Source organism: Zalophus californianus, chromosome 16 (genome assembly GCF_009762305.2).
Source record: "Zalophus californianus isolate mZalCal1 chromosome 16, mZalCal1.pri.v2, whole genome shotgun sequence".
NCBI classification, from domain to species: domain Eukaryota; kingdom Metazoa; phylum Chordata; class Mammalia; order Carnivora; family Otariidae; genus Zalophus; species Zalophus californianus.
The window spans coordinates 3,177,406-3,189,279 of NC_045610.1; the positions used below are offsets into that span (position 1 = coordinate 3,177,406).

The 11,874-nt window shown below is 61.2% G+C and overlaps 1 protein-coding gene across 4 annotated transcripts; it reads left to right on the forward strand.

The window, feature by feature from the left end:
- ARHGEF15 (Rho guanine nucleotide exchange factor 15) lies at positions 1–11,665 on the forward strand. 4 transcript variants are annotated; one of them, XR_003515397.2, is made up of 17 exons: positions 1–112; positions 1,975–2,627; positions 3,146–3,478; positions 3,688–3,742; positions 4,502–4,560; positions 4,665–4,876; positions 4,999–5,159; positions 5,294–5,446; positions 5,537–5,666; positions 6,939–7,013; positions 7,133–7,225; positions 7,321–7,481; positions 7,581–7,733; positions 7,893–7,975; positions 8,087–8,191; positions 9,060–9,277; positions 9,935–11,665. XR_003515397.2 is itself a non-coding variant. In XM_027568454.2 (16 exons), exons 2-16 carry the CDS (start codon positions 2,024–2,026, stop codon positions 9,209–9,211), a joined length of 2,529 nt encoding a protein of 842 aa, XP_027424255.2. In that variant the 5' UTR covers positions 1–112; positions 1,975–2,023; the 3' UTR covers positions 9,212–11,664. The 4 variants fall into 4 exon arrangements, 3 of the variants coding, with proteins under 3 accessions (XP_027424255.2, XP_027424256.2, XP_027424257.2); XM_027568454.2 differs by having other exon boundaries at positions 9,060–11,664; XM_027568455.2 differs by lacking the exon at positions 1–112 and adding an exon at positions 592–637 and having other exon boundaries at positions 9,060–11,664.
- The last annotated feature ends 209 nt before the right edge of the window (positions 11,666–11,874 follow it).

Sequence of the window (11,874 nt, forward strand, 5' to 3'; positions counted from 1 at the left end):
GTTCCCGCCCCAGAAACACAGGAACAGACATTCGGAGACCTGGCCCCACACTCCTCGCTCCAAGGGGTCGGCAGGACCAGCTGAAAGTAGAAACTGCTTCCAGAAAGAAAAGGTAAGTTCAGGAGGCACTATCGCAGAGTTAGGGGGGCAGAATCCTGGAGGGGGGGGTGCCTTGGTGTGAAATAATGGACTGGCTCGCACCCAGGGGGACAGGTTAGCTGCTAAAGGGACAGGCTATGGTGTGAGGTATGGGACAGCAGGTCAGACACGCCGTGGGGGGACACACACACCATCCCCCAGCTGACAGAGAGGTGTCTAGACCCGGGGGGCCTTCTGCCACCCCAGCCCTGTGCTCCTGCTACCCCGTGGTCACCGCAGCTCCCGCCAGACCCCAGTCTACACAGCGGTGCAAACAGAACGTGCGCATACAGCACAGCCCACGCTCGGGGCCTGAGGTTCAGCCTTTCTCCGGACCCTTGGGATCCTGGGTCCCTCACATCTTCCAGAGCCCTAGTGTGCGCATGTGGAGTGTGGTGTGGTTTGGGGGGGGGTGTCCGGTTGGGAGGAGGATCCCGATTCCTGTTTCCTGCCCCTACTCACTCAGCCCTGGGAGGTGACAGAGGGAGAGGACTGAAGGGTGAGTGCGTGGGGCCGAGCACCTGGGTCCCTGCGAGAGGCCCGAGTGGGTGGGGGGAAAGGAAGTAAACGCAGGTACCTGGGGGTAGGGGGAAGGGATCCCTGAGCGGGGCAAGGCTGGGGAGGAGCCGGCGGGGGGCGGGGGGGGGGGCGAGTGAGGCCACAGGCCGGGCCACCTAAGGAACTTCCTGCCAGAACACAGAGGCCATTGAGCTCTAAGACTCGCAGGCTACTGCCCCCAGCCCCCACCCGGCATCATTTCTCCAGAATCCAGTCTGGGGCCTGGAGGGCTCTCAGTCTCCCTCCTGCCGACTCCTGTACGGAGTCTGGGGGCACCGCCCTGGCCCCGCAGCCTGCTCAGGATTGCCGCCGCCTGCCCGCAGGAGGAGGTGAAGCCCAGAGGCGGGTGTCCGGGCCCCACTGGTCCTCACCTTCAGGCTGGGCTCCCGACCACCGACCGGGCCTCCTGGCGGGACCCAGGCCGCCCCTGGGGCCTCTGGGACCAGATTGGAGGTGGGGGGCGGGCAGGCAGGGATGGAGACGGGGCAGGACAGACCATGCCCGGGGCCTCCTGGTCTCTTGGGGTCAGAGGCTCCAGGACTCCTCAGGGCAGGAAAAGGAGACTAAAAATAATCCGGAAAGGGAGAGTCCGGAGAGAGGAACTGGGAAATGGGGGGCGGAGGGCCGGCTGGAGCAGGGAAATAGTGATGCATCCCTCGCTACCCCAGGCTCGCGCGGCGCGCCTGCGCACACGGCGGCCCAGGCGCCCCCCGCCCCGGCAGACGGCGCCCCGCACACGCGCCCCCGCGCACCCCACCTCGCGCCCCGCACCCGCCCAGCAGCCTCTGCTCGCCCGCGCTTGTCTGCTCAGAGCGCGACGCTCTCAGCACGTCTCACGGCAGCCCTGCAAATGGCACACGCACACGCGCACACACGCACACACGCACACACATGCACGCACACAGAGCTCCGCAGCTGGACGCATCTGACCACAGGGCAAGCCCGATGTCCCTTACATTTCCAGTTCTCATGTACCCGCCCCCCGACACCTGGGTCTCCAGCGGGGCGCCGCCCCCAAGCCGAGCTCACGGTCTCCTCTGGCCTGACTCTGGCAGCAGAAGCCGAAAGACAGAAATGCAGGCCGGGAGGCGAGGAGGGGTGAGTGGTGAGGACCGGAGACAGCGGAGATGAGAAAGAAGCCGAGGGAGGGCACCAGGCTTCCCTCCTGGCCCTGACATCCTGCCCCTTTTGCTGGCCAACAGTTTCTGCTCAGAGGCCTCAGTCTACCTACGGGGCTGGGGGGCACTAAGGGTCTCTTTCTCCCTCCCTCTTCCTCAGGGGATGACTCCAGCAGAGTACCCCACTCCTTTGAAGAGCCCAGAGGGAGATGTCAGCCCAGTCTCTTCCTGCAGCAACACCTCCTACCCAGAAACCCCCTCGGATCATCCGCCCCCGCCCCCCTTCTCGCCCCCGGGCCGCCCAGTCCCCAGGACCCCACCACAATGGCTCTTCTCCACAAGAACCTGCCCTCACCTCCAATGATGCACCAACCCCAATGTGCACCCCCATCCACTGCGACCCCCCTGCCTCCTCCCTCAAACCCCCTGCCCTCCTGCCTCCATCAGCTTCTAAAGCCAGCCTCGACTCCCAAACTTCCCCAGACTCGCCTTCCAGCACCCCCAGTCCCGCGTCCAGGCGCTCCGTCTCCCCAGAACCTGCTCCCCGGTCTCCAGTCCCCCCACCCAAACCCTCTGGGTCACACACTCTGCCCCTGCTCCCCACACCTGGGGTCCCCGCCCAGGGTGGTTCTGCCTCGGCCCCAGGCACTGTGCGGAGACTGGCTGGCAGGTTTGAATGGGGGACTGAAAGCAGGGTCCAGGCTGCGGAGGCCCTGGAGCCGAGTCCCCAAGGGGCAGTGGATGTGAACGGGGAGAGAGAGGCTCCACAGGGCAACCTTGCTGGGAGTGGGTCCCAGGAGAACGGCACTCCGGGTAAGTGCGTCGGGAAGCCCCGGGGGGTGGGCTCCATCTCACTCATTTTCTTTGTTCTCAGTGCTTTAAGACTGGGTGCTTTCAGAGGCTGTGTTCTTTTTTTTTTTTTTTTTAAGATTTTATTTATTTATTTGACACAGAGAGAGAGAGACAGCTAGAGAGGGAACACAAGCAGGGGGAGTGGGAGAGGGAGAAGCAGGCTTCCCGCTGAGCAGGGAGCCTGATGCGGGGCTCGATTCCAGGACCCTGGGATCCTGACCTGAGCCGAGGGCAGACGCTTAACAACTGAGCCACCCAGGCGCCCCTCAGAGGCTGTGTTCTTAAAAATGGATTTCATGTTTGGAAAATCTGGTTTCCCTATTTGTTGGGGTCTGAAGACAGGCAGGTGGAGGAGATAGATGCTTGGGGCTGAACTGCCATGTCCCCCTGCTGGAAGGGTTCAGGGGAGGGAGGGGGCCTGGGCAGGGTGGGGCCAGGCCCCAAGGGCCTCCTCCTTAGGACTCCCGTGTCTCCCACAGATGCTGCCCTGGCCTGCCCTCCTTGCTGCCCTTGTGTCTGCCACATAGGCCGGCCTGGCCTCGAGCTCCGCTGGGTGCCCGTGGGCGGCTATGAGGATGGCCCCAGGGTTTTCTGCCGCGCCTCCCCACTGAGGGCCTCCCGCTCCCGCCCCAGCCCTCCAAGCATCAGTCTCCCCCCAGTGGTCCTTACATCCTACCGCTCCACAGCCGAGCGCAAACTCCTGCCGCCCCTCAAAGCCCCCAAACCAACTTGGGTCAGGCAGGACACCACCATCTCCGGGGACCCCCCCCAGCCAGATCTCGATCCTCCCTCCGAAGATGGCATCCAAGCAGGTACTGGGCCTGGGGGAGCGGGCTTCTGGGCTGGGGAGGGGAGGGGTGGAGGTAGAGAGGACTAAAAGCCAACAGACTACCACCCCCAACAGGCCCCGGGGGCTTTGGTTTCCTCCACCAGTAAGCGTCTCTGCTGGGGCTGGAGTCAGGAGTCCTGGGCTGGGGATTCTGGAGGTCTGTTCTCTTCACTCTGGGCAATCTCTCTCCAGGGGACAATCCTGATGAAGCTCCTCAGAACACTCGTCCGGCAACAATGGAGGGCAGGTACCAAAGCCCCGCACCCTTACTCCTACCCCAGAGCAGACGAAGCATCAGCCCAGCTCAACCCCACCTTCCCGAACGTGGGGTGAAAAACGGCTAGGGCTCCAGACACAGGCAGCTCTGTCTCTTGCCAGCTGCGTGACCTTAGACGAGTCACTTGGGCTTTCTGGGTCTCAGTGTCCTCATCTGTGGGTGGGGGTAAGCACGCCAACTACCTCACCGAGTTGTTGAGTGTGATCTTGGTAAAGAGCCCGGCGCACGGCAGGTGCTCCCTTTGACTTCCCCCAGCTCGAGCCTCCCTCTGCAGCCACTGCCCGCAAATCCATTTGGCACCGGGAACACCTCTTCTGTGTCATCTGGGCTTGTCAATCATTTTAGATTCAGCACCCCGAGAGGAGCAAGGGCAGGCCCATTCGCTTATCGCTGGTGTGAATTCTCCTGGGTGTGTAGCTTGGTTGAACAGGACAGAGAGGGAGGAGCGAGCTTGGGCTTGATCACGCCCGAGTGTCCCCGAGGCACAAACAGGGCATGGCAGACAATGGCTCGTCCGTGAGACAACGGGAGAGGCTTGAGATCACAGGAGTGGACGGGAGCCACCCAGGAGCAGGCGCCTGAGTCATTTTGTCTGTGTGCTTTGGTCAGGGTCCCCGCATACAACCTGCCTCCGGGTTGTGCACTCCTTTACACGAGTGTGTGAATAGCAACCCCCCCCCCCAGGTGTGTCACAGTGGTGGCTCTGGGGCACTCCATCCCTTTCCACAGGGACAAGGAGGGGCTGGAGGAGCTGAAGGAGCAGAACTGGGAGCTGCCCCTGCAGGATGGTGAGGGCCTCTGGATGTGGGGGGCTCCCTGCTGTGACCAGCAAGCCCCAGGGGAAGGGTCCCGGGGCGCTGGCCTTCCCTGATGTGCTCCGTCTGCTCCCCAGAGCCCCTGTACCAGAACTATCGAGCAGCCGTGCTGTCTGAGGAGCTCTGGGGTGTCAGCGAGGATGGGTGTCCCTCCCCCACGAATCCCGGCGAAGCTCCCACCTTCGCACGGCCCCCTGGGCCTCGCAACACACTGTGGCAGGAGCTTCCGGCCGTGCGAGCCAGTGGACTCCTGGACACGCTCAGCCCCCAGGAGAGGCGCATGCAGGAGGTGGGCACGCGGTGGGGCGGGGCGTTCGGGCAGGGCTGGCACAGGGGAGGGGGCGTGGGACCTGGGTTCTGCGCCGGTCGGGGAGCTGGGCTTTCCACTACGGCGCAGCTCTTCCTCCTCAGAGCCTGTTCGAGGTGGTGACATCCGAGGCCTCCTACCTGCGCTCCCTGCGGCTGCTGACGGACACCTTCGTGCTGAGCCAGGCTCTCCGGGACACGCTGACCCCCCGGGACCACCACACCCTCTTTTCTAATGTGCAGCGAGTTCAGGGAGTCAGCGAGCGGTCAGTGGGGCCCTGTCCTCGCAGCACATCCTTAGCTTTTTGCTTGTCCCAGGTCTTCCCTTCCTCGCGCCCAGTTAGCGTCCAGCTCTTCGCAGGAACACCTGGGAGACCTGGCTCTCTGCACCCCCTTTCAGGTTTCTAGGGACGCTCCTGTCCCGCGTGCGCTCTTCCCCCCACATCAGCGACCTGTGTGACGTGGTGCACGACCACGCCGTGGGGCCCTTCTCGGTGTATGTGGATTACGTGCGGAACCAGCAATACCAGGAGGAGACCTACAGTCGCCTTATGTGAGTGTGCGGGAGGCGGGGCCGCGCGTCGGGGAGGAAGCTGGGGAGCAGGGCTGGGGTCCAGGGCCTCGAGGTGGACGGCTTCCGCAGGGACACGAACGTGCGCTTCTCGGCGGAGCTTCGGCGCCTGCAGAGCCTCCCGAAGTGCGAGCGGCTGCCCCTGCCGTCCTTCTTGCTGCTGCCTTTTCAGCGCATCACCCGGCTCCGCATGCTGCTGCAGGTGCCTGTGCTGGGCGGGGGGCACGGGAGGGGTGTTCTCTGCCCCTCTGCCCCCGCCCCGCCCCGTTGGGGAACTCTCCCCTCCTCCCGGGGGCCGCCTGCCCCGGCTTCTCAATCCAAGCTACGTGGAGCTAAGCAGTGTCTCAGGGAGCAGTCTGGGGGCAGTGGAAAGCGCCCCCTGGCTAAAGAGACAAGCTCTAGACTTAGCTCTGCCACGACCTGGCTGAGTGACCTTGGGCAGGTCCCCTCCTCTCCCTCAATCTCAGGGGGAACGTGGGGAGTGGTCTTTGGGCTCCCCCACTGCGTGCCTTCCCGGTGGCGGCGGTGATGTCACTCCCAAAGAGGCAAAAATTAGTTCTTTGGCGATACAGAAATCTTCGCTATGGTAGTAGTACTTCGTGGTACTCCAGAGGGCTCGTCGATAGACACGCAACATATCTGTGTTATTAAAATGTCATGGTGGGTGGGACACTTAGGGAAAACGTGTCTAAAAAGGCTCTTCGGCAGACCGATAGGCAGAGTGGGGAGTGGGGGGTGGGGTCAGGTTGAGAAAGACTCTTCTGTGGCAAAGTAGAAACTGCTCCCTAAACCAGGTGACCCAATGCAGGTGACTCGGTGTGAGGAGTCCCCATCTAGGTTATCAGCATTTTCATATCCTATTCAGCTTCGTGTATCCCCAGTGTAGACAACCTAATAGTCATAACACTAATCTTAGCAGCTAAAGGGCTCCTGAGTGCCCCGTCCTCGGCATGGTTCTAAGTGCTTTGTACCTGTTGAACCTTGCCAACAACTGTGGGTAGGAACTATTATTGGCCCCACTTTATAGATGGGGAAACCGAGGCACGGAGAGGATACGTATCTTGCCCCAGGTCATGCGGATAATAACTGAGAGAGGCAAAATGTGAATCCGGGCACTCTTCACCACTCTGCTATATTGTTGGTGCTAAGAGTTGTGGTTGATAGTGGTTAAAACAATAGCAACCCTCTTATTTGCATTTACCATGTGCCAAGGACTATGCGGAGCACTTTATGTCTACTTACCCCATTGAATCCTCACGACAGTGCTATTGGTAAGCTAGGTGGGTATTATCCCCATTTGACAGATGGGGAAAACTGAGGCTCAGGGAGGTCACTTGAGGTGCTCAGGGTTGTGCAGTGAGTGGTGACGTCTCTCTGCCTCGTTGAGGTTGGTCCCCCAGCCCTGTGAACCCAGACTAAGCATGTTGTCAAGCCAGGTGGGGTCCTCTTAAGTGAAGCCCCTCCTTGTCCCCAGAATATCCTGCGCCAGACTGAGGAGGGGTCCAGCCGCCAGGAGAATGCGCAGAAAGCCCTGGGTGCTGTCAGCAAGGTGGGCAGGAGGGATGCTGTGGTGTTGGGGTGGGGGGGAGAGAGCGGGCCTGGGCGGTAGGGAGAAGCGGTAGGGGTGCAAGGGAGTAGGGGTGGGTGACATGGCTCCCCTGACCCCAGATCATTGAGCGTTGCAGCGCTGAGGTGGGGCGCATGAAGCAGACCGAGGAGCTGATCCGGCTCACCCAGAGGCTGCGCTTTCACAAAGTCAAGGTTGGCCCCCTGTCCTGCCCCCCACCTTCCCTTCCCCCGCCCCTACCCCCCCCCCATGCTGCAACAAGCCGGAACCTCCCCCTGCTCCCTCACAGGCCCTGCCCCTGGTGTCCTGGTCCAGGCGCCTGGAGTTGCAGGGGGAGCTGACCGAGTTAGGGTGCCGGAGGGGGGGTGTGCTCTTCACCTCACGCCCCCGCTTCACCCCCCTCTGTCTGCTGCTCTTCAGTGACCTGTTGCTCATCACTCAGCCCAAGAGGTGGGTCCCAGGGGCGGGGGAGGGCACCCAGGCTGGGGTAGGGAGGAGGGGTCCAGCTGGATCCCTGTCCTCCCTCTGAACTGCCTCTTCCCTGGGCAGCGGGCAGCGGCTACAAGTTCTGGACTATGCCCATCGCTCCCTGGTCCAGGCCCAACAGGTTCCGGACCCATCTGGACCCCCGACTTTCCGCCTCTCCCTTCTGAGCAACCACCAGGGCCGCCCCACCCACCGGCTCCTGCAAGCTTCGTCCCTGTGAGTTGCGTCTCCTTCAGAAAACACCCCTGGGACCCTCACTCGGCTTCTCAGAGCCCAGCACCCTCCTCCTCCTCAATCTCGCTCCTCTGTAGCCCCTGTCTGTCCCTCAGAAGACCCTCCTGGTTCAAACGTGACCCCTCCCTCTGTCCCCACCAGATCAGACATGCAGCGCTGGCTGGGAGCCTTCCCGACCCCGGGCCCCCTCCCCTGCTCCCCGGATACCATCTATGAGGACTGTGGTGAGTGTCCCCCAGAGGGGAGGAGGGAAGGAAACGCGAGGCTTCAGGGGCAGATGGGGGAGAAGCTACAAAGAGTCTTGATCCCACCGCATGTCACTCACCCCCAACCAGACTGTTCCCAGGAACTGTGTTCAGAGCCTTCTGCACTGGCCAGGACGGAGGGACGAAGTCTGGAGTCCAGGGCTCCCCGCAAGCACCCACACAAGAGCCCCGAAGGTGAGAGATTCTTGTAGTTATTCATTCAGTGAATTTTTATTAAGCACCTCCGAGGGGCTGCTCGCCATCCTAGGCCTTGTGAACCAAACACACAAAGATTCCTGCCCTGCTGGAGCGCGCGATCCAGTGGAGGAGAAATAATAAAGAATTAACAAGATATAAATAAGTAAATGATATGGGGGCGCCTGACTGGAGCATCTGACCCTTGATCTCAGGGTCATGGGTTCGAGTCCCACTTTGGGTGCAGAGAACACTTAAAAAAAAAAAAAAGTAAATGCTACAGCGTGTCTGAGGGTTTTAAGTGCTGTGGACAAACAGAAGTGGAACGGAGTCAAGGAGGTCAGGAGTCCCAGGGTTGGGTAGGATGACAATTTAAAATCGGGAGGTCGAGGTGCCCCTCAGTGAGGAGGCACCGTGTGAGCAGTGACTTGACAGAGGTGAAGAACTTAGGCACGTGGTGTCTGGGGGAAGAGTGTCCGAGAGCGCAGACAGGAGTCAGTGCAAAGGCCCTGTGGCCAGTGTGTTTGAGGAATGGTAAGGAAGCCAGTGTGGTAGAGGGCATGAAAGAAGGGGAGAGGGGCAGATGAGGTCCCAGAGGTAATGGGGACCAGACCATGGGGGTCCTCCTAGGTTCCCGTAGGAACTCCGGCTCTCCCTCTGAGGGAGATGAGCGGCCGTTGCAGGCACGCCCATCCTCTGTTGCTGCTGTGGCCTCCGCCTCTGATGTCGTTTCTCCTGACGCTGCAGGCTTCTCCACTAATCCCCACACTCACTGGGACCCTCGGGCATTAGACCCCATGGGACCTCCTTTCCTTCCTGACCTCTCCCCTGCCTTGGTTCCACTTGGGCCCCTGTCTCTCTTTCCCAGGCTGGCTGAAGGGGTTTCCTGGGGCCTTCCCGGCCCAGTTGGTGTGCGAAGTCACAGGGGAACACGAAAGGAGGAGGCACCTTCGCCAGCACCAGAGGCTCCTCGAGGCTGTTGGGCCCTCTTCAGGCCCCCCCAGTGCCCCCCCACCCTAGCGCAGGCTGGGACGTCGGGCAGCTCAGCACGGAGAGGACAAAACTCATCCGTCCATTGGATTCGCTGTCAGTGGAAACGCTACCTCTACTGGCAACCAATAGGGACCGAGCTTCAGGAGAAGGCAGCCAATGAGAAAAGGCCGTCGGAGCCCTCCCCCCCCCCCCCCCCGCGAAGGAGAATGAGGATGGCTTGAGTGGGTGGCCAATAGAGACAGAGGCCTGGTGCAGGGCAGCCAATGGGTCCTGAGCTGGCTGAGCCGCTGGCCAATGAGTATCCCTGCTCCGCTCACAGCCAAGGAAGTCTAAGAAGCTAGGTCAATAAAGTTTTAAAAAGGGCTGCGCTGGAGATAAAGTCCCAGGGTAAAAGAGCCAACAGCAGTGAGCAGGGACATCCAGCCACAGAAGATGGTGGTCTGGGCCCCCGAGACCCGTGGGGCCCCTGTTTGGTTCTATAGCAATGACCGTCCTGCCCTTTGAGGGTGGGAAGCGGTAGATTCCATTCCTGGGGTGCCTCCTGTGCCCTCTCAAGCCCCTTCCTCTCTTCTAGAAGAATCCAGAGGGTGTGTCTCAGAGAATCGGTGCGTGTGTCCCTAGGTCTCTGTAGGTATCAGGGAAGGGGGTCCTGCTGAACGTGCTGTGTGTGTGGTCCTGCCCCCTCCCAGGTGACTGAGCACTCCATTTCTTCCCTCACCCCTTGCTTTTCCTATTATTCTCTCCAAGAAGACAGGAGATCTGAGCTCCAGCGGACATGATGTCCTCAGTGTGGCTTGGCAGCCAGAGGCCCGAGTGGGGGATGAGAAGCCTGAGTTCTGGGCCAGGGGTCCATGGCAGCTGGAGGGTGCTGCTGGGGATCGGCCAGACAGCCTGGTAGAGGAGCCCGAGGGACTGAAGATGGCCAGTGGCCGTGGCCTGAAGCCCCCTGAAGCTTCCTTGCCCCAACCTTGGCCTCCAATCTGAACTGTAACTGGTCATTCATCCAGCCTCAGCTTCGGGCTTCACACTGGCTCTGGGCCCTAGGTTTGGGGGAAGAAACAGGAGCTGTGGATCGCGGCCGGCCGGGGAGCCTCTCTGGCTTTCCGGGCTTCATCCTGGACCTCCCACGGCAACACTGGGCCAACCGGTGGGGAGGGAACAAAGAGCCAGTGTGGCGGCCCAGTGTGTGCCCTCCAGAGCATCTCCTTCCAGAGAAGAAAGTGCCCGGTGGGATACCAGAAGGGGGTGAGGGATGGAGCCAGGGCAGAGCAGACAGTTGGTGGTGACCGAGGGCCTAGGCCCGGCACCAGGCCTTCCCTGAGCTGGGCCCGTCACACTGTCCCTTCAGCTCACGTATGGCAGTTGGCCCAGAAAAGCAACTGCACACTGGCCACGGGAGGTGCAAGGACTCTGGGAGGCCGGGAGGGAGAAAGAGACTGGCCTTTGGCCACCCAGGACTTTGCACAGTGCCTGGCATATGAGAAACCCTCAATAAATGTTGGTGGACCTGTACTGAGGGGAGTGCGTGCTTCAAGGAAGAGTAGTTTCCAAATGTGGCTTTGTAAGGTGGTGGGGCTGCTTGGAAAGAGGTTCTTTGAGAGCTGGGTTCAGCTGAGCTGGGACTGGGGCCTGGAGACCGGGAGCATGGCCCGAGTGTGTTGGCCCATTCCTAGTTCCCGAGGGATCTAGGGGTCTAGGTGGTGGTGGGTCTGCAGAGGCTGGAGCAGAGTGTTCCTGTGGGCTGGGGAGGAGGGCAGGGCCAGGGCCAGGTAGGGCTGGGGCTCCAGCGGGGGACGAAGCTCCGAGCGAGAAGGACTGAGAGGACAGACAGGCAGCAGTAAATGTCCTTTATTGACCAGCCAAGCATCTCTGTTCAGTGCAATTCAATTCTACACCTGTTTATCGAGTGCCTTCCAGGCGCCAGGCCCTGTTCTAGGACACGGGGATGCCGAGCTGGAAAAGACAAGGGTCTTGCCCTCAAGTAGCCTTCATTCCGGGAATGACGAGAAGGAAGCAACCCTGGGGAGGTCTGGGCAAAGCCTTCTAGGGGTGGCAACAGGGGGACTGAAGTCCAGGAAGAGGAGGTAGTGGTCATGGGAGGGAGCTGGAGCTCCCTTCAAGTTTCCTGGTGGTGCGAGAGCCCCTCCCGGCCCCCACTATGCTCCCCTCTTCCTCTGAGATCCTGCGAGAGACAGACAGGTGCAGAGGCCGCCCCAAAGCTACACAGGTGCCCTCTATACATTCCCTCCCGGCTCCTCACCCCCTCCCCCGTTCCTGCCCCTAAGGATGCCTCCAGTCTTCAGTTCAGAAGTCCTGAGGCCAGGATAATGGGGAGATGGAGAGCAGACAAGAGTCGTTCTGGGGACATAAAGACACATAAAATGCAGCCACATGTCCCCAAAGGGACAGAAAAGGCAGGGAGGGAAGGGGGCTGTTATGTTTCTGTTACCTTAGAGACTTCTTTCCATTCGGGGGTGACCTGGGCGTGTCTGTGCAGTCCTGGAGGGGTCTGCCTTCCGCAGGCTGGGGGAGGGGGCGGCGGGGCACGCGGCACCGCCACAGGGGGAAGGGGTGAAGGCAGGAATGAGGACCACCGTGCACGAGCACGCAGAGAGAGTGGATGGGGGAAGGAATGGGGCCGGGGGAAGGAAGACAGAGGGGGCAGAATAGCGGGGAGGTGGTAGAGGTGG